Genomic DNA, 26,929 nt, shown 5'->3' with positions numbered 1-26,929 from the left:
TTATATAAGACACTTGAGCCTACACCTAACGGTTTAGGAGGGATTTCATACTTTTCACCACTGTTGCGCCCCTGTCAGGCCAATGGTGACGCTGTAGACAGTGTGAGTACTACCAGCAATCAAAGTTTCAAGTCTCATGACTTACAGTTTGGTCTGCCCGATCACTTTTAGGGGAGAATGCTGATTCTCGGAAATTGCAACAATTACAATAGGGTTTCAGCGATACACCGAACCCCTAAACCAAAACAATGCATGATGACCCTTTTAATTGTACAATCAAGTTTCAGTTTTGTTTTGTTTGAGTTGACATGTTCATTAATTTAAGACGTCAAAAGATGAGTGTCAGTTTTTAAATGCGTTCTGTTTTATATTGGTTCAATAAAAAGGCACCTATTATGCCCCTTTTTACAATATGTAATATTAGTCTCTCAGGTGTCCCCAGAGAGTGTCTGTGAAGTTTCAGATCAAAATTCCTGACCATTTTGAAAATGCCAATTTTTGGGTTTGAGAAAAATTCGCTGTTTTGTGTGTCTCCCCTTTAAATGCAAATGAGCAGCTGCTCCCCACCCCAGAGGGCGGAGCTTTTACAGTGCAAATGAAAACTGAAACATGATACATCTGTTTGGTTTTGATGATCATCTCTATCGCGAACACGCTCACGTGACATTGCAGTTCTTCATCATCATGAAATATCATCTGCATGCGTTTTAAAGCCTTATCACGCCCAACTTGCGCACACACACCCGACGCATGCGCACAGAGAGCTGGATGTCGGTGCGTCCGTGAGTATTTTAAACTAGACTAGTTCTCTTTAAAGTGTTATTGCGATTAAACTGTCAAATGCTCACAAGGTTATGCCAGAAACACACAAAGTTCACATGAATACAGTTGGTTATGTCTGTGCACATATGCAGCAAGTGCAGAAATCCTGTGTGTATATCAGATCTGTGTATTAAAGTGAGAGCAGTGTAATATACAGTACCTACTGCTATATCTGCTGTTAAAACAGAAAATCACTCACTGCACTTGACTGAATTAACTTTAGTAGCTTTATTAAGAACACATTTCTTACTTGAATGCTGCTGTTAAATGCTCTGGCGAGGAGATAAACATGGCAGACGTTGTACAGCTCCCTGAGGGCGGGGTCTATCAGTGTCCATCAACACGCATGGGCGGGGCCTGTAAAATGTGACGTCACTTTGCCAGAAATCGGCAAACGCTTGTTCTGAGACACTATTTATGATTTATGGATTTTTACCATCATAGGGTGGTTGTGTACACACACTGCCAACACACATTTATGTTGAAACACCATGTAAAGGTGAATTTAATAATAGGTGCCCTTTAATTCATATTTAGCATTTCTGAGAGTAAATCCAGGGTGACCGAGTCACGTTTAAATCAGGGTGTGGGGGCCGCCCCTGCTCTTAATGTTGCACACGTTCAGCATCCTCTTGGATTGAGAGGGGCAGACAGAATTCCTTTCAGTAGTCAAAGCCCAGCGGTGCGAAGACATTCCTTGTTTGCTGGAGTGGCAGTTGCAATTGAGCGCATGAATTATTTTGTGACAGTGAGGCAGACTGGCTCAGTACCTTATGTAAGGAGAGAAGTGCTTCTATTTCCTGTGCCCTTCTCAACGTTCAGGCACTACATTTCATATTTGATCAGTTTAATGCATATTATGGTTTCACAAGGCGTTTTAGGGCTGGCATGTATAGTGGAATTTTAAGTACCATTTAATTCAAGTGATGTTAAAATTATTCAGGTGAAAAATTAATAGCCATTAGCAAATCAAAGACAAACTATGATCCGCTCTCTCTTTCTCAGACTCATCTGTCTTGAAGTTTAATCATTTATGGGCTGATGTTTGCAAGCATAGTCTTTCTCAGTAGATATAAACGGTCATAACAGAATTCCAGGACTAGGATGAAATTAATTTCTTTTGAGCTGACATCAGTGTCTCACCTGCCCACATAAGAAGCACCACCACAATGATGATCATCTCCCCTGTCTGCAGGTGCCGAGCTTTATCCACGCCTTGGACAGTTGGGTCATCTGTTAGAAGAGACAGAGGATCTTTTGTGAGTGATTGTACTGTGAACTGAATGGACATTATAGCTGATAGCCTACAGTCATCACAGTTTTCATTCTTATGATCAAGAATCAGACATTTTGATTTAAAAAAAAGCAGTGGTTTAAAAGCTTGATACTTTTATCAGGATCGTTTAAAAAACTGCTTTTATTTGAAATACAAATCTTTTCAAACATTACCAATGTATTTACTGTCACTTTAGATCAAATTGCCCTTGCTGAATAAATGTAGTCATTTCTTTAAAAAAAAATCTTACTGACCCCAAACTTTTACAAAAAAAAAACGCAAAGGAAAAACATTTCTTTTATTAGTACATCATTGTCATGTAAACATACCCTTTGTGTTAGAACTTTTTCGTCACTATCGAATGGAAATCTTGTATCTCCGTATTTCGTAATTTATACACTGAACAAAATTATAAACGCAACACTTTTGTTTTTGCCCCCATTTTTCATGAGCTGAACTCAAAGATCTAAGACTTTTTCTATGTACACAAAATATCTAATATTGTTCACAAATCTGTCTAAATCTGTGTTAGTGAGCACATTTCTCCTTTGCCGAGATAATCATCCACCTCACAGGTGTGGCATATCAAGAAGCTGATTAGACAGCATGATTATTGCACAGGTGTGCCTTAGGCTGGCCACAATAAAAGGCCACTCTAAAATGTGCAGTTTTACTGTATTGGGGGTCTAAAAACCAGTCAGTATCTGGTGTGACCACCATTTGCCTCACACAGTGAGGCATAGAATTCGCATAGAATTGATCAGGTTGTTGATTGTGGCCTGTGGAATGTTGGTCCACTCCTCTTCAATGACTTTGCAAAGTTGCTGGATATTGGCTCATTAAAAAGAGCTTGTGGCTAAACCTTGTATCTCCATTGGATCATCAATCTTTTGGTAAAACCTCATAACTCCACCCTGCCTCTATTGTAAATCAAGCAATAGAACAATTATAAACTTTATAATCTATAAGTTGGTGAACTTATGACAGCTGTGACAAATGTTGGATGCAATTATTTCCTTGGACCCAACCTACATCCAGTTCTTATGTCCTAAGATGCCAAATGTAATTAATTGGTTTTGGCAAAATTTTAACAATATAATGACATGCAAGTGTCTGACTATATATAAAGCCACAATATCAACTTTGACAACGCAGTTTAATTATATAAAATTTTTCTTCTTTCATTTTCTTAAAGTTAGTGTTCCCATTCAGTCGGTCACGTTCGACGTACGTCGGACGTACCGACGAATTGGGATCACTTCTGGGAGCCCCTATCAGCTTCGAGCTATCTAGAACCGGCCAATGAACAATTGGCGTGCGAGATTTGCATCTCGCGCTCCGCCCCGCGCTGCGGGTATAAACAGGAAGCGAGAGCGAATGCACGCTGTCATTCACTTCGGAGCCACACGGCAGATGAAGACGACTCAAATTGAGTTCGCTGCTATCAGCAAGACATTAAAGAGTTTGAAAGAACCGGAGAAGAGGAGAAACGCGTGTTGGAGAGACGGCACATTCCAGCGGGACCGCGGAAGACTCATCAGCTGCCTCTGCGCTACAGAGAAAACTGCTGTTTTCACAGCAACACATTTCTGTTGGTCTGGTTTGGGCGTTTTCCTGTATTGAGTATAGGCACGGGCTGCACTACAATCCCGTGCGCTGTCGCGTTTCCCCCTGAGTGCTTCAGCACAGAGCGTTTCCTCACAAAAGAGTACACGGGTGACGCTGCGTCTTTTTCAAGATGGCATTCCACCCGTGCGTTTCTGGATGCGGTTGTTTCCTGTCCTGACGGCCACGATCCCTCTTGCATAAACATGTTGAGACTGTGTCGTGGGTGATCCATGTTCTCCCAGGGGAACGGGATCACGTCGACGCACTGGTCATCTCACCTTCCGCGTGAGGGTTTGAGTGTTCAGCGCGCCGTGTGCCGTCTGGCTGCCGGGTGACAGCGCGGGTTGCCACGGCAACTCTGCGCGCGTCACTCGGCGCCTCCGATGCGCGGTCGAGACTATGATGCCTCAAACGGGGTTGAGTCCCTTCGCTTATACCCCGATCTAGTCTCTTTTCTGGTGCACCAGGGGGGGGGGACTATTTTGGCTGATAAGCCTGGGTGGCCTGAGGATTACAGTGAGGTTTCCCCGCCGCGTACATCTCTGTGGGCCCCTCACTCCTCTATCGCATCGCAAGCATGTTGAGACTGTGTTCGTGGGTGGTCTATGCTCTCTCACGAGAGCATGGCCACGTCGGCGCGCTGTTCGTCTTGCCTTTTTCATAAGGGCTTGAGTGATCAGCGCGCCGTGTGCCGTCTCACGGCCACGCCCACTGTCTCACGTGTCTGCTGGTAGCTTACAGATGGGATTGCTGGTCCTTGAAAGGGGACCTAGCATTTCATTTGGGGCTCTAGCAGAGGACAGATGTCAATCGCTGCATCGGAGAGAGGGCTGTTATGTGTTGAAAATGAAGATGATGCTGAGATTCCCACCGTAATAGTGGGCGCTCGTGCTGAATCAGATTCATACTTGACAGCCATGCTTTCCCGGATGGCTGAGGCATAGTGCAACGCGTAAATCGCCTTGCCTGCCCCTTGCCTTTTTTCGGATGTGCATTGGAAGGCTTTGGCATTGTGGAACTATTGGTGCCAAAATATGGAACACCAATAGGGCCATAATCTGTATAAAGTTTTCCTCTCTCTCACTACCCTCATCGGTGGGGTGGCAGTGCCACTGGCAGGCCACCTCCGCCCTGCTTAGTGCACAAGGGTAGTTCTGAGCTGAGGTTGAGCTGCGCACAGCGCTGGCCCTTGGCTAGACGATGTCCACCCTGGTCCAGAAACACAATTGACCCGAATTTGGTCTGGAACTGTTCTTCCCCGGAGGAGGGCCGGGTGGAAAACCATTAGTAATTCTGTTCCGCCACTGATGTTAAAAACAGCCAGTGGTACCAAAAAAAAAAAAAAAAAGAGCAGTTCCAATACCTCGGGGTCTCGGGAGTTCAGGAATGGCAGCGTGTGACGCTACAGAGCCTCGCCGCTTTCATTCCCCTCCCCACAAGAGGGCGAGAATGGCAGTGTGTGACGCTACAAAGCCTCGCCACTCTCATTCCCCTCTTCTCAGCGGTGCGTGGACAACAGTGCGCGACGCTATGCCTCGCCACTCTTGTTCCCCGCTGAGGAAGGAGGTGAGGCAGACCGTGCGCAACGCCACAAAGCCTTGCCACGCTCAGCCCCTCCTTCATTTGGGAGCGTGCTTGGTGGTGGTCGACGCTCCCATGCCTCGCCACCCTCAGACGCCTCTCCCTTCGCCAGCAGGGGGCGCCGGCTGTGGGAACGCACTCAAGCGGCCTCCGCACACTCGCACGCCCCCTCCGCGGACGCAGGTAAGTGTTGCACAGCACACTCAGATCCCACTTCGGGCCGCTCCATGCCGTCCGAGGCGGATCCCTGCATTCCGCGTCGCTGCCCCGCTGCGGGTACGTCTGTGGTTAATCCCCTTGCTTGGTGTCTGGAAGCCTGGCTAGAGCTTCCCAGCCCGTCTCGGGGCCGTACCATCAGACTCGGCTATGCGATTCAGTTCGCCAGGCATCCCCCTAGGTTTGGGGGCGTTCACTTCCCAGTAGCGAAGGAGAGCGCCCCCGTGCTCCGGGCGGAGATCGCAGTCCTACTGGTGAAGGACGCGATGGAGCCGGTCCTTCCAGCCGACATGAGGTCCGGGTTCTACAGCCCGTACTTCATTGTACCCAAGAAAGGCGGCGGGTTATGGCCGGTCTTGGACCTGCGATTCTTGAACCGGTCCCTTCACAGGCTGCCGTTCAGAATGCTAACGCAGTAGCACATCTTCAGGTGCGTCCGTCCCCAAGATTGGTTTGCAGCGATCGACCTGAAGGACGCGTACTTTCATTCTCGTTTCCCCTCGACCGGCCCTTTCTGCGCTTCGCGTTCGAGGGACGGGCATGTCAGTACCGCGTCTTACCCTTCGGCCTGTCCCTCTCGCCCCGCATCTTTATGAAGGTTGCGGAGGCGGCCATTGCTCCCATGAGAGAGCATGGTGTTCGCATCCTCAACTACCTCGACGACTGGCTGATTCTTGCCCAGTCGCGAGGGCAGTTGTGCGAACACAGGGACAAGGTGCTCAGTCACCTCAGCCAGTTGGGACTTCGGGTCAACTGGGAGAAGAGCAAACTCTGCCCCACGCAGAGGATCTCTTTTCTCGGTATGGAGATAGACTCGGTCACCATGACTGCGCGCCTCACCGAGGAGCGCGTCCAGTCGGTGTTGAACTGCCTGAATTCGTTCAAAGGCAGGACAACGGTTCCACTGAAACATTTTCAGAGGCTCCTGGGGCATATGGCATCCGCAGCTGCAGTAACGGCGCTCGGATTGCTTCATATGAGACCGCTTCAACGCTGGCTACACGATCGAGTCCCGAGATGGGCGTGGCACAGCGGTTCCCTCCGCGTCCAAGTGACTCCGAGGTGCTGCCAAACCTTCGGCCCGTGGTCGGACCCTTTGTTTCTCCGGGCGGGAGTCCCCCTAGAACAAGTGTCCAGGCACTCCGTTGTCTCCACGGATGCCTCATCCACGGGTTGGGGTGCCACGTACAACGGGCTTGCAGCTTCGGGCCTGTGGACGGGGCCTCAGCTGCAATGGCATATCAATTGCCTCGAGTTGTTAGCAGTTCGTCTTGCACTCAGCCGCTTCAAAGTGCCGCTCAGAGGCAAGCACGTTCTGGTCCGGACGGACAACACTGCGGCCGTAGCGTACATCAACAAACAGGGTGGTCTACGCTCCCGTCGCATGTCGCAACTCGCCCGCCATCTCCTCTTATGGAGTCAGAAGCATCTGAGGTCGCTTCGTGCTATTCACATTCCGGGCCTGCTCAATCGTGCGGCCGACGAGCTGTCACGTCAGCAGGTACTTCCGGGAGAATGGCGACTCCATCCCTAGGCGGTCCAGCTAATCTGGAGTCGTTTCGGGGCCGCACAGGTAGACCTGTTTGCCTCCCCAGAGACGACCCACTGTCAGTGGTTTTATTCCTTGACCGAGGGGACCCTCGGGTCGGATGCCCTGGCCCACAGCTGGCCCCGGGAAGAACGCAAGTATGCGTTTCCCCCAGTGAGCCTTCTTGCGCAGACACTGTGCAAAGTCAGGGAGGACGAGGAGCAGGTCCTGTTGGTCGCTCCGTATTGGCCCAACCGGACTTGGTTCCTGGAACTAGTGCTCCTTGCGACAGCACCTCCCTGGCCCATTCCTCTGAGGCAGGACCTCCTGACTCAGAGACGGGGCACCCTATGGCACCCGCGTCCAGACCTCTGGAAACTCCATGTCTGGTCCCTGGACGGGACGCGGAGGTTCTAGGTGACCTACCGCAAGCGGTAGTTGACACCATCACTTCCGCTAGAGCCCCCTCTACGAGGCGCCTCTATGCGTTGAAGTGGAACCTGTTCGTCGATTGGTGCTCTTCTCGCCGAGAAGACCCCCGAAGATGTTCGATCGCATCTGTGCTTACCTTTCTACAGGATGGGTTGGAGCGAAGGCTGTCTCCCTCCACCCTCAAGGTCTATGTCGCCGCTATTGCCGCTATTGCCGCTAATCATGAGCTCGTAGATGCAAAATCTCTAGGTAAGCACGATCTGATCGTCAGGTTCCTTAGGGGAGCGAGGAGATTAAATCCGCCTCGTCCTCCCTCTATACCCTCTTGGGACTTAGCTCTGGTGCTTACTGCACTACAGAGAGAACCCTTTGAGCCTCTGCAGTCAGCTGAGTTGAAAATCCTGTCGTTAAAGACTATACTCCTGATTGCGTTGGCCTCCATCAAGAGGGTAGGGGACCTGCAGGCATTTTCGGTCGACGAATCGTGCCTGGAATTCGGGCCCGGTAACTCTCATGTGATCATGAGACCCCGGCCTGGATACGTGCCCAAGGTTCCCGCTACTCCCTTCCGGGACCAAGTGGTGAGCCTGCAAGCGCTGCCTTCGGAGGAGGCAGACCCAGCCCTAGCTTTTCTCTGTCCCGTCCGTGCTCTCCTGACGTACGTGGACAGAACGCAAAGCTTCAGGACCTCAGAGCAGCTCTTCGTCTGTTACGGAGGACAGCAGAAGGGAAAGGCTGTCTCCAAGCAGAGGATGGCCCACTGGATAGTGGATGCCATCGTCTTGGCTTATCAGTCCCAAGACGTGCCCTGCCTGCTCGGGTTAAGAGCCCACTCCACTAGGGGTGTTGCCTCTTCCTGGGCGCTGGCTCGTGGCGCCTCGCTGACAGATATTTGTAGAGCTGCGGGCTGGGCGACACCTAACACGTTCACTAGATTCTATAGCCTCCGTGTAGAGCCGGTATCTTCCTGTGTGCTCACTTCCCATAGTCAGTAACACCGAAATGCCTGTTCTAGTGTCGGCTTGCTGCGCCATTCCCTCCCCTATGGTAGACGGATGCGTGCGCTTATTCTGCTCCAGTCGAGTTCCCCGGAACGGCGAACCCTGTTGAGTCCTCCGCAACCCGCGGCAGTCGGACGTGGCGGAGCGTTCGACGCCAGGTCTGACACTCGTATGCATTGGTGGAACTTGTGTTAGGCTGGGTTCCGTATGTAGTGACCCCCACGGCGGTCCCATATGTGTATTCTTCCACGGTACGGCTCCCTACGGCGAGCCCGTGTCTTTCCCTCGGCAGAGTTCCTCTGCCGTCCCAGGTACGTGTTGTCTCCCTCCTAATTGGCCGGGGCCACCCCTGGGACTTCCGTATGTTGTGCTGCCCGCGGCCAGCCCATACGTGTATTCTCCACATGTTAACTCCCTCTGGGCATGATGTGGCTTCCGCAGCTGCCCTCACAGGCACGCTTTCCCAGCGTTATCCAATACAGTCAGCTGAATGGGTCTTGCGGAACAGCAGCTTGGACTCCCCCTGCGTGAACCTACCCGCCCGCATCAGATCGGGGTCCGTGGGGCTCATCGCTGGGCGCTGGAAGTGGTAGTAACTATGGCGTTTTCCATAGGGGATCCCAATTCGTCGGTACGTCCGACGTACGTCGAACGTGACCGACTGAATGGGAACGTATGGTAACCCTCGTTCCCTGAAGGAGGGAACGGAGACGTACGTCCCGTCGCCACAGTTGCTGTACCATCACTGCAGGTCGAGCCACTACGTGTGGCTCCTCAGTGAAAAACAGCGTGCATTCGCTCTCGCTTCCTGTTTATACCCGCGGCGCGGGGCGGAGCGCGAGATGCAAATCTCGCACGCCAATTGTTCATTGGCCGGTTCTAGATAGCTCGAAGCTGATAGGGGCTCCCAGAAGTGATCCCAATTCGTCGGTACGTCCGACGTACGTCTCCGTTCCCTCCTTCAGGGAACGAGGGTTACCATACGTAACCGAGACGTTTTGGGAGATACAAGGATACAAGGTTTCTGTCCGACAGCGATGAGAGATAAAAAGTGCAAATTGTACAAAATTATTTGTGGCCCACAGTGTTTACACTTTTTTAGGTAAATGACTTAAAGACTGGGATATCAGAAGTATTTAAAGGGTTAGTTCACCCAAAATTCTATCATTAATTACCTCCTGTTGTTTTCCGCTTTATTAAAAAAATATTAATATCCAAGGCGTGTGTCAACACAACATGCATGCATCATGGTGCTCTTCTAAATGCGCATTGGAGATTAATATTTTGTAAATAAAGTGGTAAATAATGTTTGTTTGCAGGCACGCCGTTGACACGGGGGACAGGGGGGTCTTGACCCCCGCAGTTTTGAAAAGACAGCAATCGAGCCCCGCTCTTCCTCTATTATATCATAATTCTTGCTTCCTCTATTATATCATTTAATATAGTTAATACATTTCACAAGAAGAGTGCAGTTTTTCTCCAGGCATCAGCATTACAGATGTGATTGCCTATTGATTTTATACAAGTTTACTAAACAAGAATTTAATAAGTGACTTAATTTTAGACACATATTGCCTGTTTTTGCTCTATTTTGCTAACGAAAATAGTTCAAAACAAAGCCACAGCACTGTAATTGCATCTCTGAGCTAGCCTGGTTCTCCCAGACTATCGTACATTTCATTTGTCCAGAGAGTCTGGCCACTCTCCATTGACAAGCGTTTACTTCCTTGAAGACGGTTACTCTGTTGAAGTTTAAAACTATTGGATCTGCCCAGAGCCACTCTGGATCTGCCCAGAGCCACTCTGGATCTGCCATAACCAATCGCTAATGTTTGGTCGTGACGTATGTCATGCGCCGTTCGCCTTCATTTCTCACATGAAAGTCCGTAAAAATAAATGTGCAGCCACCTCAGTGATAAAACCTTGTGCATTCGGATTGTGATTTATTCACGATGGAGGGGAGAGTTTCGTGATCGGGAACGCGCTGCTCACATGGTCCATAACATGATTGTATACTGTAAACAAAATATCATATGCTTGGTATGATAAGAATAAATGCTGCCGTAAATAACGCCTCAATTCAAATGTTTATGTGCTTTTCTTCCTTTTATTTTTTGAGCGGTGATGAAATATATTGCTCTTGAAAATGCTCTGCAGTGGTCAAAAAGGATATAAACAGTGATTTTTGAGGTGATATATTCTTGAAAACTTGAAAACAAAGATATGTGGATTCGGAAAGCGATTAAATTACCCCACAACCTTGGTGTTTGTCTAAAACAGTAGGTCATTCGGCTGGGGATTTGTACGCGGGTGGTGGGAGACGGACGGCAATCACTGACTAGCCCCTGTAAATGATGACAATACCTTACGACCCCATGAGAAACAATTACCGGGGCTTCAGCCAACTCCTTCACCACTAATGGAGCGAGTTGGAAAATCAAATTTTTCCTGGGGCAAAACATCATGGCCACCAACAAAACTCAGCAAAGTTTGTTCTTGCTCCGGCTTTAACTTCTGGATATTCGGCAGCGGTGCCACAACGGAATGAATGGCTTCACTCGCATCTTTCTCCGCCGCCATTACTGAACTACAACTCAAACTAACGCACGACATCAACGTCATCGTTCTCAGCCACTCCCTCTGTTCGCTGATTGGACCGGTAAAAATTTGTTCGGAGAAAACCTAAGAATATACCGCAGTCCCAGACGGAGTACTGAAGGAAAATGAAAATTGAGCGTAAGTACGTAGGAGGGCGGAGCCAGGCCATCTCTGAGCAACACACGGAGGTGTTTCCTTACTGAATGAATCAGCTTTTTGAACAAATCAATTGAATCAATGATTCAATGACTAAGGCTGTGTTCCACTCCACTTTTAGACACGCCCTTGCAAACTTCCCAAACTTCCCCTCGAGGGAATCCCCGCCAACATTTTGAAGTGCATTCCACTTTGTGAAGTGGACAAGGGAAGTTTATATGGACAGACCCTCACTCCCTCGGTCAAAATTGAGTCTACTTCATATGTACACTTCAGGCAGCTTCATATACCACAATGCAACACGAATGTGACATCACTGCATATTCGTCAATCGCGTTTAATTTACCCCACCACAAACAACTATGATATTTTAATTATTTTTTAAAACATTTAAAACAACCCAAACACACCTATATACAGTGGGGATCGAAAGTTTGGTCACCCCAGGTCAAAATTTTTATTAATGTGCATGAAGAAGCCAAGAAAAGATGGAAAAATCTCCAAAAGGCATCAAATTACAGATTAAGCATTCTTATAATATGTCAAAAAAAAGGTAGATTTTATTTCCACCATTTACACTTTCAAAATAACAGAAAACAAAAATATGGCGTCTGCAAAAGTTTGGGCACCCTGCAGAGTTAATAATGCCCCCTTTGGAAAGCTGAGACCTGACAGTGTCATGGATTGTTCTCAATCATCGTCTGGAGAGACCTCAAAGGTTTTAAATCCCAGACTCATCTGACTTCGCCCCAACAATTACCACCATGGGTTCTTCTAAGCAGTTGTGTAGAAAATAGGGGTGGCACGGTACATGGAAAAAAACCTTGTCTCGGTTCGGAGTGTGTGCGTCGCACGGTTCAACGCATGCACAATGTATCCTCGTGCCCGTATGTTACCTCAGACAGTGGGTGTCCTTTTCGCGCGAAATAAGAGGTGTGTGTGTGGACATACAGTAAAATAAAGTAAAAGTTGAGTGCTGCAGGTCACGTCACGTGTAGAAATGCAAGTGGGAGAGATAAGGAAGGCTGCCCGGAGTTGGAGGATGCGCCAGCGTCGTATAGCAGGCAGGGCAGATGGAGAGCGGGAGCCGCGCGCACCCGTTGCGCATACACGCACTGGCAGTGTTTGTCTCGCTCAGCTGAAACGCGGCTCGTGTATTGCAAATACAGACAAATATAGTCCATTCTGTCACATTTTACGGTGTTCTCCTCCAACCCCTGTCTGTCTCATGCTTTGGTTTATGATGGGCAGCATATATCTGCTGCAAATGCGACCGTGTTCCCCTCTGTCTCATACACACATGCATATATAACATGTTGTATATAAATAGTTCACATGATAAATGAAACATTTAAAAGTTGAGATATGCTTCTAGTTTTAATAATTTAAACATGCCTTTGAAGTTTGGGCAAAAACTTCTGTCAGTGTTGTGTTTTCGTGTATTTTATTTCATTTTTTCTTCACAGCGCTGGATGTTATATGGGGATTGTGAAACACACGGAACACTTCATGGTGAAATTTGTTAATCAGGTCAGCTGAATTAAAGCCACAGTGCATTGTTCTGATCAAAATTGATATGATTAACATGAAAAATGTTACGCCAATGTGTCGGACTCGGTAGACAGCCAGTTAGGAAACAACTTGATATAACAATTTTTTAATACTGTATCCTAAATTGTGGATGATTAAGATATATATATCATATGCTGAAGTAAATTTCTGGAGTGTTAACGATTAAAAAAAACAACAAGAACTGTACAGAACCGAAAACCGAGACCCTAAAACTGTGATACGAACCGAACCGTGGGTTTTGTGAACCGTGCCACCCCCAGTAGAAAACTGAAACTGAAAATAGTTGACGCTCACAAAGCAGGAGAAGGCTATAAGAAGATAGCAAAGCGTTTTCAAATGCCAATATCCTCTGTTCGGAATGTAATTAAGAAATGGCAGTCATCAGGAACAGTGGAAGTTAAAGCAAGATCTGGAAGACCAAGACAAATATCAGACAGAACAGCTCACAGGATTGTGAGAAAAGCAAGTCAAAACCCACGTTTGACTGCACGATCCCTCCAGAAAAATCTGGCAGACACTGGAGTTGTGGTACACTATCTCACTATGAAGAGATACTTGTACAAATATGTCTCCATGGAAGAGTCATCAGAAGAAAACCTCTTCTTCGTCCTCACCACAAAAATCAGCGTTTGAAGTTTGCAAATGAACATATAGACAAGCCTGGTGCATATTGGAAACAAGTACTGTGGACCGATGAAGTTAAAATATAAATTTTTGGCTGGAATGAGCAAAGGTACGTTTGGAGAAGAAAGGGCACAGAATTTAATGAAAAAAACCTCTGTCCAACTGTTAAGCATGGGGGTGGATCAATCATGCTTTGGGGTTGTATTGCAGCAAGTGGCACAGGGAACATTTCACGAGTACAAGGAAAAATGGATTCAATCAAAATTCAGCAAATTTTGGACGCTAACTTGATGCCATCTGTGAAAAAGCTGAAGTTAAAGAGAGGATGGCTTCTACAAATGGATAATGATCCTAAACACACCTCAAAATCCACGGTGGATTACATCAAAAGGCGTAAACTGAAGATTTTGCCATGGCTTTCACAATCTCCTGACAATAACTCAACATAATTGAAAATTTATGGATAGACCTTAAAAGAGCAGTGCACGACAGACAGCCCAGAAATCTCAAAGAACTGGAAGACTTTTGTAAGGAAGAATGGGCGAAGATACCTCAAACAAGAACTGAAAGACTCATAAGCATTTGCAAGCTGTGATACTTGACAAAGGGGGCAGTACAAGGTATTAACTCTGCAGGGTGCCCAAACTTTTGCAGGCGCCATTTTTTTGTTTTCTGTCATTTCGAAAGTGTAAATGATGGAAATAAAATCAAACTTTTTTTGACATATTATAAGAATGTTTAATCTGTAATTTGATGCCTTTTGGAGATTTTTCCATCTTTTCTTGGCTTCTTAATGCACATTGATACGAATTTTTACCTGGGGTGCCCAAACTTTCGATCCCCACTGTACATATAGGATGTATATAGTGTATACAGTCTATGGCTCCAATAATGTTTGGGAATCTGGGGATAGCTTGAAAGCCCCATTTTATTTTGACTTGTTGAGGATTTCGGTAAGTGAACTGGATGAAGGTTGGGTCCAAGGAAATAATACAATTTTTTATAGGGTTTGACATCAATTACGCATCGTGTTTAAAATTATATATATATAAATTTAGTGTTTTATAATTAAAGTAAATACAGGACATATGTGGATTGCTTAATGCATGCTGTCACACTCTTAATGCTTTTTATGTGTAGTATCACTATTCTACCACTAGATTATCTGCGTAAACATGCTCAGATAGTGCATATATTTACACACATTTCTACGTATACAGTAAGTACAAGTTGGTAAATCCCACACTTTGAGTGAAACTGTTCTTACGCACTCACTACGCACAGATCAAGTTTTGATCATTCATATGTACTTCTTATTTCACTTACTTCGTATTGTAATAATGATCAATATTATTCTATTGATGATCAGGCAAGTTTAATATATGATGTTGGTCCGACAGTGAGCCTGAAGTGGTGGTCTGATATCTGGAAATCTGATCTTACTATCTGGGCTTTTGCTTACGGTTTTCCCTTTAAGCACAAAAAAAATTATGCTCATTTAAATTAGACATGTTATATGTCTTTAAAAGAAGCACACACACACACATACACACACAGACAGGACCATTAAAAATTCAATGTAGAATGCAGCCAGCGCTTATGTGATTAATTTTAATCTTTTGTTTAGCCCCAAGTATGTATCCCAAAGCTGGTCATTTTCCCAGCATCCCAATCACCACCACCATCCAACCTCAGCCGGATCTAACCAGCCATCTGTCTTTATTATTAATCCAGTGTTAAAAGGATTGAATTCAGGCCCATTTTCTCCTCCAAGTATCTTTTAACCTGTGTGGAGTTGGTCCAGAACACCACTCTTCCCAATTGCTGTTCCTTTCTGGATAAAAGCGGTGCTGCCACTGAGACACCTGCTGTCATAAAATGAAAAAGTAAGGGGGGTTGATTCTGCCCAGCCAATTACTGGAAGGATCACATGCATTGTCGTGATTTCCAATAACGGTCTCAACGCATTGAGATGAACACTCGCTCCCATTCACATTATCTGCCACTAAAGAGTCAGGACAGAAGACAGCGAAATATTCCTCTCATCATCCCCATGAATATTTATAACGATAAGTGTAGAGATTTTTCACTCATGTGTGGAAAATGAATACTGTGTCTGTGCTCCACGGCATTAAGCAGGTTCAACATACCCTTGCCACTTCTCTCAACAGAGATAAGAGCCTCATGTGGGACGCAATGCTGTTTATTTAACTGGTTATGTTCCAAAAGCCCAACGGGGGAGCTCTTTGGAGTACTTTAAAAGGGACCTGCTATACGCCAAACAACATAATGCTTCCTCGCTTCTTCTTTGGCCTGAGGAACCAAAGCAAGACATCTGCTCATTAGTTCCACCAGCCTGAGATCAGTTCAATGATGCAGTTTCACGTGTAGTCTATGTATCACTGTGACATTCTCATGATGAAAAACACAAAAAGAATCACTGCGGCACTTCAAAATTCTGTCATCATTTAGGGTGAATTCAGGTTGATTGGGACACTTTTTTGCCATTGAGATGACTTGGAAAAAGTGAATTCACCCCTACAAAACCTATAGGCTGTGTTTACACTGCAAAGTCTTAATGCACAGATCTGATCTTTCGACCATATCTGATTTTTTCAGAAATTATTCTGTTGAACTCTTTACTATGCAACAACGGATTTTGAATGGCCGTGCTATTAAAATGATTTATGTAATTCACGTTGGGTGGTACCATGATTATTTGCCAGCATGGTAAGATTACATTATCTGAATGAATTTCAATAAATTAACGAGAGAGAGAGAGAGAGAGAGAGAGAGAGAGAGAGAGAGAGAGAGAGAGAGAGAGAGAGAGAGAGAGAGAGAGAGAATAAACTGCATGTACAGAGTGTCTATGTAATAGTAAAGATATGAGTTTAATTACAAAACCAGCTTATAAACATTGTTGCAGAGAAATATGATGTAGCTTTCAGTAGCGAAGCGCTTTTATTTTTTACAATTTATAGGGGGAGAGGTTGAAAACATGTATCTATGCTCCTGAATGTGTGCAGTCTCTTAGGGCGTTTTCACACCTACCTTGTTTGGTCCGGATTTTCTGACTTTTCAGTTTGGTCCGAATCAAAATTACAGGTGTGAAACCTCCCCCGTACCACGGTCCGGACCAAACAGACGAAATTTGGTCCAACGAAAAGAGGTAGTCTCGGTCCGGATCACACTGAACAAAGGTTTGGTTCGTTTCTAGTGTGAAAGCATTTTCTGTATGGTTCGTACTTTCAGACCATTTACAGGAAGTTCCTGTTTATGTTTAAATAATATAATGTTATTTTTAAATTCAGTCTAGGCTACATTGATTATGAAAGTGAAAAGATGCGCAATATGTCAGAAGACAGAAGGTCAGAAATGATTTTGAACTAAATTTTGTATGATTTTGCTTAGAAAGCCTTTCTTTAATATGAATTTCATTTGTATAAATTGTATCTTAATTTTAATCAACGTTTAATCAGATAATTGCCTGGATTTAATAAATAAGAAGCAAATAGTCGATAGCAGACAATCGCGGGAGCGATCACATGCTTTACACATTAACTGGAGCGTGTCTCAAATAAACCGAAACTCAGCAGCTACTTGTCTCACAAACATGAGAAATATGTGTATATAAAGCTTGAAATGTCCACTTTTAAACGTAACGAATAAAAAATTGTTAAGCAATGCGCACTGTTCAATAGTGGCAATGATATGCGTCCGTTCATTCATTCTTGTCAAAGACGCTGACGTCAGACGCACGTCCGTTTACAAACCAATCAATGTCCAGATGCAGCCCACATAGATGATGACGAGTGGACGCAAGTGTGTCATTTAAAGTTCTTTAGTCCGCTTGCATAATTGCAATGTGAAACCAAACCAAAACTAACCGAATGTATAAAATGTATCAAAACATAAACTTCGGTTCTGACCTTGGTGCGGACTTTCAGGTGTGAAAACCTGAAGAAATGCTGTTTGCACAATAGCTCAATAATTTGAGCGCATACAGGAACATCTGCTTCATAAGCCGCATTTCCACTGAAATTACCTGGAACAATTTGTGGCAGGAACTTTTTTTGTCCCCCAGACCTGTGACTGCGTTTACATCACGGTCTAAAGTATCGTGACGATTAGACAAATTAGTCGGTCCAACGGTCGTATTTTTTAAACTCCATTGTTGATTCGAATAGCAAACAACTCTTACTCTACGCAAGGCAACAGACTTTTAAAAATGGTGGTTGAAATGAAACGCTGCGTGGAGTCAACCAATTAACATGTTCAGCGCCCCCAAGTCCCACCCCCAAAAGTTCCTGAATTTTGAAAAAGTACTACCTCGTGAGCAGGATCTTTCTGAGGGGGAAATTTTTGCCCGGAACTTCCTTTAGACCCTGGTCCCTGCGGTCGAAACAAACCGAGTACCACCCCAAAGTTCTTGCGTTGGAAACATGGCTATAATATAACATTAAAAAGCTCTCTTTGTGGGCAAACACGCCACCCTAGCCTTGTGGTGGCTTGGAATTCAAAGGGGAATCAGATATAGGGGTTTAGACGTAGAATGTCCAGATATTGGTTATGTATCTGATTAAAAAACACATTTGGAAGTGGCTCAGAACGGATGCGAAAAAAATTGGATCTAATGTAGACTTTTGTATTTAAACGTGTGCCACAAATTCCGATCTGTGTCAGATGTGAGTAAAAACAGAGCCATAGAGAGAGAGAGTTGCGACAACTCCATAGACTCCAATGGAACGGTTTTTTTTACAGCAATGGCGGCTCGTGGAGACTCTCAATAGTTCCCGGAAGTAGCAGCCGCGCCATAGAGTTACAGCAGAACAGACCGTTTGTGATGCACTTTTAAAAGGTAAGACGTTTAATCAGTAAGATTTTAAATGATCAGCACATTTTAATCAAAAATAACTTGTACATTAAAGCCTGCTTGTGTAGATTATTCATCATTAAAAAAATATATATTTTAAAAACAACATCGCTGTAACTACATACTCATGCTACATACACATGTCGATGTGTAATAAAATTATTGAAAATCAATGCATTTATTGACTATTAATTACCAAAAAGCGCAGTTCTGTCACTGTGACTATCAATTTGAATTGCCCGTCAAAGCACTTCCTGGAACTATTCGAGGTCTACATGAATCACGTGACTATCAAGCGTTTTGAACTTCCGTTGTCGTAACTCTCTCTCTCTATGGCTCTGAGTAAAAATGATGTGTGCCAGTGTAAATGCACCCTATATGACTTCTTTTTCCATACTGTGAAAGACAATGAAAGACATGTTGTGGAAAGCATTGTGCTTGCTATAAGTTGTTTATTGTCTTTCTAGTTGTAATTTTGATGGGTCTTTCCTCATCAGGATGCACAGGTTTGTTTGTTAGACCTGCAGGGCCCGGTCTTTGATATCGACTCAGCTTCTATACAGACGCAGTTCTTTGAAGTATCACAGTAATAGAGTCCAATGGGAATCATCTTCAGACAGCACATGAAAAGCATTGGTCAAAAAATACTTCGGAGATGCAGGTGAAACTGTCTAGACTCATAAAACAAGATACATTACTCAGTGACTTGGCACACTTTTCCTTTCTCTCTCGCTCTAATATCTCTATGAATACGACTTCCTTCCTTTTCGGATTTGTTTAGATATATTTGCCAGATTCCTTAGGCGATTATGACAAGTTGACTTTGAAAAGTAACACTCTGCATTGTGGATTCCTGTCTGTAAGCAGATGGCAAATACTCCCTGCTAAGTCTATTCCTTCTAATTACAAATGGATGATGGAGGGTTGGAAAATGTATTTAACTGTTGCTGCATCATGATGAGATTCGTTATTATAGGAAAAGAGGGAGATGCATTGATGCATTGAGAGAGACTGCACTAATTGAACCTCCTCTGAACATGCAATAAATCACTGGGTCATGAACCCAGTGCTCAGTTGTAACATGTAAATGTCTGTATTTAAATGATGCATTGTTAAATTCTTTCTCTGGGAGAACATTTCATATAGTCGTTCTGAGGAAATGGAGCCATTTGTGTCAGAAAATGTACGTATTTAGAAGATTTTGAACTTGTAAGAAATCATATTCAGATCAATATGACTTTTTCTATGATCGATTCTATTACCCTCAATACTGAACCCAGCTAAAAAAAAAAGGAAAAAATATGATCAGAAGGCTCAAACAAGTATTAAATAAATTAATAATAAAGGAAGATCACAGCATAATGGAATTTAATGAAAACAAGCATTTTAGAAGAAAAAAAAAACTAGATGGATAGTAAAATTAAATTTCAAATGAAAAATGTAACTATAATATAATGAAAAATTAAGGTTAAATATTACTGCATTACTGTTTTCCATTTTTGGTCTGATGTTTCTTAGCAGTAGCTTAAGTAAAATAATAAAAAGTTTCAACTCAAAATAATGTCCACAGGGCAAGTATAACAAGCAGAATAACTTACAGCAAGTCATTATCACAAAAGAAACATATAAATATAAATGTATTTTGTGTAAATGAAATGCAAACTGCATTATCTCTTACTTAAAGCTGCAATATGTAAAAAAAATTCAGTAAAATATCCAAAAACCACTGGGCCAGTGTTATATATTTTGTTCAGTTGAGTACTTACAATATCCCAAATGTTTCCAACTATTTGTAAATCGTGAGGAAATTGCTATTTTACCCGAGGAACCGAGACGTGTGAGGGAGTCGCCTGTCGATTACATCATATCTGCGTTCCCTCATACTCATGAGCGGAGGAGCGGAAGTGGCACCGGCGACAGTAGCCATGTTTCCATTATCCTTCAAATTGCGCAAATTGTAATTGCGAATTGAAAATACACCCAATGGAAACGCGTCAGTTTCGCAAAAACTCCCATATATTGCGAAAAAAAATTTACGCTCGCATGAGGTGGTTTTTCAGGCCATTCGAAAAAGGACATTTTCGCAAAACTGCAATGGAAACAGTTTTTTGGCATTTACAGGTCACCTGGTACAGTCATGCATTGCTCTCACATAGGGCCTACATATTATGTTTTTTCCACTCAAGTAGGCTATGTCGTAATAACGAGTTCTTATGTCGTTAAAACGACATATATTTTCTCCTAATAAGGAAAGTGGCGTAACTTTATAATGACGGACCCCGGTGCAGCCACAAATATCATAACTATCTATAGGCCTACTGTAATTAAGACATATATTCAAGAAATGTATTAAAACAGAAAGACGCTATAGTTTCAGCCTTACTCAAAGACTGAGGAAACAGCCCAGTTACGCACGTCAAGCCATTCCAGACGATCTTGGTTTGCTTCTTATTTATTAAATATACAGCCAAATAATTGATTAAACATTGATCAAAATTAAAATACAATTTATACAAAACAAAATTAATTTTAACGAAAGACTTTCTAGAAAACACAATTCAATGAAATGCTCAAAATCCATGTTTCCAGACATATGCGCATCTGATTATGAGCCTTACTCATGCTGCTCACTTTTCATAATCAACATATGAAATTAAAAGATTATAATATTTAGACATAACCTAACTATATGAAACTAAATAGGCTACGTTTTCTTTAACCCTCTGTCCGACGAAGTCGTCGGCGCCTTTTGATGGATTTTTTCCTTATTCCAGTGAAAACTCACAATACTCCGTAATTTTTTGCCATACAGATAAGTGCAAGACATAATTATAAACAGTAAACTGTCTACTTATTTTTTTGTACACTCACGATAACAGCAAAGGCCGTGGACTCAGGGAACAGATTATTTTGCACTCCACTCCAAACGCTGTCTTCATTTCAAAAATATATTTTGAGATGTGTTTTTCAGTTTTTCATTTCAAAAGCATTTCTAAGTTCAGTTTATATTTCCAACAAACGAAATTCCAAGCCAAAATAAAGAAGTGGTAAAAAACCTTTGAGTTACCACCATGCAAATTCAAACTTTTCTCTCGTCTCTGTATGTGGCAATGCGTCACAATAATCTGGCGTATGTAAAAGTTGATAATTCTTTACAGATGATGGTATGTTTGGACAGAAGACGAGTTCTTTATTAAACTCATAAAAAACAATAGAATATAAAATGCCATAATATCATAACACCTCATATGTGCCGCTTAAGTATAAGGTGCTTTCCTTGCCATCAATGCTTGGATAACACACACGTCTCATTAAAAAGAATGGCGTGCCGTGGCTAGGATATACATAAACCTAACAACATACGTAGCATGATTTTTTGGAATGATTTATCACAAGAGGATAACATCAGTTAATGGAAACGCCGTCATGTCGCAATATTTTTTTATCGACTTTTAGAAAATATCGCAAAAGTTTTGCGCAAATCTGTAATGGAAAAGCGGCTTGTGTCATAATAAAAGTCCCTCTGCTTGCGAGGCGTGTGTTGTGTTCATCTTATTAACAATCGCTCCAGCGGTTCCTCAGCTCCACAACACTCGGTCCTGCTCTGCTTCATTCTACAGTAACGTTAATAATCGCATCCATCAACATATTTTCTGCCCGAGTCCTATCCCTATTCTTTCCCACAGGCTTTTTGAAGATTCTGCACTCAAATGTGACGACATCAAACTACGCCTTTGTTTTGAATAGGTGACCTCTAGTGGACGGAAAAGTCACATTGTGCACCTTTAATTATTCTGAATACACAACTTAATACACAACCATAAATGCAATGTCTGCCAATGTATAAAACAATATCATGACTGCATGAAAAGCATTGTAGACTGTTATTTGTTTTATGAGATGTATTAAAATACTGTTTTTCAAGTGTACTGCGCTAGAAACTACGAAGACAGAGGCCAGAAAAATTAAGAGAATTATTTTTTTAAAGGTCCTTGAATTTCAGTCACTATAAAAATAAGAAAATATAAGAAGATAGATGTATGTTAAAAAACATCTTATTACTTTTTATGCCTCAATTAAATTCTGTCCAGGCAGAACTATTTAGACTGTGGCCTTGTACACTGCTGACAGCCAAGATGACGCTAAATTCAAACTTTTACAAAAGCAACATGAAAGAAACTACATTTTTACCTATGCAATTATAAGGAAGCTTTAGAAATTATTCTAAATGTAGTTCAATTAAACTAAAGCTCTATGGAATCATTTGTTTTCAATTAACTTCCTTAATTACACACATTCCCGTATCAGCAAGAGTCAAACCAAACGGGATATCTAAAAAGTCTGCTGATATATTCTTAATGCTTTAAATATGCCTTTTCAGTTTAAGACAGGAGAGCGTTAATGACATATTGAGTATGTTTCTGAACTATGTGCATCTTTAAATGCTCGGATTATTAATTTTGAGCGCTCAATCTGCGTTGGTGTGCACAAGCCTGGATGTTTTATTGTTGTCAACATGGCTGGCAAAAATAGCTACTCTCATGTTGAAGTCAGCTTGATTTCTCTGGTTTTCAGTGTTTTTTTTTCAGTGCTATATTTCATACAGAAGAGCAAATCTCTCAAAAACATTGCGTATCAACACAACATTGAAACGGGTGTTAAGAATGCACTCATTCATATTAGGAATCACCCGCTCGTGCCGCACAGCACCAAATATACAGCATATCCCCCAGAGAGGCGGCGAGCTCGAGCTGATTAGAAATTGGAGCTGTAAATGAGAGGCAGTAACAAGGTCTACCTGCATCCATGCGTGAAGTGTTCATCAATAATTAATTGGGTTGTAGGAAAGGGAACTGTTGAACACAATGACAGAATCCCCTGATAATGTAAAAGTCTATGTTTGTGTTTCACACAAAATGTCAAGCTATGATGGACTGCATCAAAACAAGTGTAAAGAATGATATACAATATGGTAAAGGAGTGAAATTGGGCTGTTACCTTGGTTTGAACTGTTTGAGGGGAAACGGTCAGTTTTCTTTAGGGTTCTGAAGTGGACACGTTTGCTGGCTTGACTCTCTCCGTACAGGCCGATGGACTGAACCTGGATGATGTAATCCGTCTCCTCCTCCAGGTCCCACAGCACACAGGATCTGCTGGTGGTGTTCACCTCTCTGATAAACCTCTGCATTTTGCCGTCCATTCTCTGAAAGAGTCAAACCACTTGATTAGGTCAGAAGAAGCTGTAATCTATGTTAAGATTCAATTATATAATATGTATATTTATATAAATATATACAGTCGAACCAAAATGTATTCAGACACCTCCAACATTTATTTTCTATAGTTTAGAAAAATATACTTGGGCGTTAGGAGTCAGGACCCACACAGACCATAGGGTGAGCACCCCCTGCTGGCCTCACTAACACCTCTATCAGAAGCAACCTAGTTTTTCCCAGGAGGTCTCCCATCCAGGTACTGACCAGGCTCAACCCTGCTTAGCTTCAGTGGGAAACCAGTCTTGGGTTACAGGGTGATATGGTAATTTCTATGAACATCAACATTTATGATAATTATTCCAGTTTTGAGGTTGCCTTTTTTTAATTAGCCTATATAATAGTGATCTACGAATTTATGCTGGATATGGGATTTTTACTATATGTATGACAAGTTTGTATATCTATTTGTTTGTGGATTTGTGAACAGTAATTTTTTTGTAGTAATTTGTTCAAAATCCATTAACTAAATGCATATTTTAATCATCTTCATTATCCATAACACTATTTTGAATTCATAGTTTATTGGTATTATGACAATTAATTCTGCAAAAATGACCCTTTTCCTGATTTATGAAATTCACAGATGTTTCCAATTATATCCTTTAACAATAAATTGAATGATGTATAATGCTATAACTCATATCTAAATACACTCACCTAAAGGATTATTAGGAACACCATACTAATACTGTGTTTGACCCCCTTTCGCCTTCTGAACTGCCTTAATTCTACGTGGCATTGATTCTGAAGGTGCTGAAAGAATTCTTTAGAAATGTTGGCCCATATTGATAGGATAGCATCTTGCAGTTGATGGAGATTTGTGGGATGCACATCCAGGGCACGAAGCTCCCATTCCACCACATCCCCCAAAGATGCTCTATTGGGTTGAGATCTGGTGACTGTGGGGGCCATTTTAGTACAGTGAACTCATTGTCATGTTCAAGAAACCAATTTGAAATGATTCCAGCTTTGTGACATGGTGCATTATCCTGCTGGAAGTAGCCATCAGAGGATGGGTACATGGTGGTCATAAAGGGATGGACATGGTCAGAAACAATGCTCAGGTAGGCTGTGGCATTTAAACGATGCCCAGTTGGCACTAAGGGGCCTAAAGTGTGCCAAGAAAACATCCCCCACACCATTACACCACCACCACCAGCCTGCACAGTGGTAACAAGGCATGATGGATCCATGTTCTCATTCTGTTTACGCCAAATTCTGACTCTACCATCTGAATGTCTCAACAGAAATCGAGACTCATCAGACCAGGCAACATTTTTCCAGTCTTCAACTGTCCAATTTTTCGTGTAAATTGTAGCCTCTTTTTCCTATTTGTAGTGGAGATGAGTGTTACCTGGTGGGGTCTTCTGCTGTTCTAGCCCATCCGCCTCAAGGTTGTGCGTGTTGTAGCTTCACAAATGCTTTCAGTCAAAGTTGCTCTTCTATCAGCTTGAATCAGTCGGCCCATCCTCCTCTGACCTCTAGCATCAACAAGGCATTTTCGCCCACAGGACTGCCGCATACTGGATGTTTTTCCCTTTTCACACCATTCTTTGTATACCCTAGAAATGGTTGTGCGTGAAAATCTCAGTAACTGAGCAGATTGTGAAATACTCAGACCGGCCCGTCTGGCACCAACAACCATGCCACGCTCAAAATTGCTTAAATCACCTTTCTTTCACATTCTGACATTCAGTTTGGAGTTCAGGAGATTGTCTTGACCAGGACCACACCCCTAAATGCATTGAAGCAACTGCCATGTGATTGGTTGATTAGATAATTGCATTAATGAGAAATTGAACAGGTGTTCCTAATAATCCTTTAGGTGAGTGTATGATACAATTTACTGTATGAGTAAATGCACACTGTTCCTAAGCGGGATATCTGTATATTGGGTAATTCTATGCTGTAGGTTGTGATTGGCTGTTTTGTAGTCCAGGTTCGTCTCTCGTCTAAACTACCTACATTTATATGCTCTTTCAAACGGCGAAAACTTTTCAAGCGTCCTGTTGAATTTACAAACTCTGACATCACCTACAGAGTATCAGGCTTGTATTTGCTGACATTTCAAACAGCTCATGCTGTCTAGAGGTCAGTAGTACAGTAACAGTAAGCACTTTCTGTGAGGTCACCTAAAAAATATAAATCACACATTAGGACACTAAAGGATCTTGTCAAAGCCCTGAGAGCCAAACATGACAGCCTTTCATTTCAGCTATAATTCTGACCTCTAACTAAATGTTGCATTTAGCTCTGCCTCGGTCACTCTTTAAAGTATGCGAATAGACCCAAAGCACTTTCCTCTGCCCTTGGGCTCTGAAGCAGCCTCAGTGTGGGGGAGTCTGATAGAAGTCCTTCACTAAATTAATAATACATTAATCTGTGAGCGTCGCCTGCACAGCCATTACAGATGTGCAGACAACCGATTGCATAACATGACTGACAGATATATTTGTGATGGCTTGAATGTGAAGTAGGCGTGTCGCGATATACCGGTATTGACAATAATATTCATAACATGAAATATCGATATTGTGTTAATTAAGGGTGTGACAATATACCGGTATTGGTGGTAACCGTAATATTTAAAATTAACGCCAGTACAATGTACAATAAGTCCCAGCTAACAATTTTTGGTTCCCAGAATGTTCTTTTTTATAGGTGCACTGTGTAATATTTAGGAGGATGTATTGACAGAAATGCAATATATATACATAACTATGTTTTCAGTGGTGTACCTTACACAATGAACCGTTATGTTTTTATTACCTTACAATGAGCCATTTCTATCAACATACACCGCGGGTCCCCTTACAGTGAAGTCACCATTTTGCACCGCCATGTTTCTACAGTAGCCCTAAACGGACAAATTTTACAGAGTGCTAGCTACTCTCTGCAGTCTCAGACGACGACATCTTTGTCTTGTGTCGGCCACCGTAGCTTCTTAATGTGCTTCCAAAGGGAGGGGTGAGCGGTTTCAATTCGCAACCTCACCACTAGATGACGCTAAAATTGACACAGTTTAAAGTCCCAGTGAACCGGAAGTTGCTACTGATTTTATTTCAGTGCTGTGACGTATTTGCTGTGAAGAAAAACGGAATATTGAATAGAGGGCAGGGTTTTACTTCAGCGCTCCTCCTCTCCATCTCTCGCTCATAGCAGACTAACGGTTGGAGGGGAGTGGTTAAGGATATTCAAACCCAAGCCGTCAAACTACCGTCATCGGAAAGGGAACGCCATTCCAGACCGGAAGTTACTTTTCAGATTTTGATTAAAGATTGCCATGGCAAACATTTTTCTGTGTATTAACTTGCACAGATTAATTGTTCACCCTAAGACCAGTAATGTGTGCTAACAAAGTACAAC

General features: G+C 43.1%; 1 protein-coding gene across 1 annotated transcript in view; it reads right to left on the bottom strand.

The window, feature by feature from the left end:
* Positions 1-26,929, bottom strand: part of fndc4a (fibronectin type III domain containing 4a) — a 58,163-nt gene that overhangs the window by 9,654 nt on the left and 21,580 nt on the right. The window contains exons 3-4 of the mRNA XM_079831543.1: positions 23,286-23,490; positions 1,966-2,055 (exon numbers count right to left, since the gene is read on the bottom strand). Coding sequence (XP_079687669.1) covers positions 1,966-2,055; positions 23,286-23,490 — 295 coding nt within the window. The remainder of the gene's footprint in view (positions 1-1,965; positions 2,056-23,285; positions 23,491-26,929) is intronic.

Source organism: Gobio gobio (genome assembly GCF_949357685.1).
Source record: "Gobio gobio genome assembly, chromosome: 12".
NCBI classification, from domain to species: Eukaryota; Metazoa; Chordata; class Actinopteri; order Cypriniformes; family Gobionidae; genus Gobio; species Gobio gobio.
Note: the sequence above shows the minus strand (reverse complement) of the source record. Positions and strands in the feature narration are given on the sequence as shown.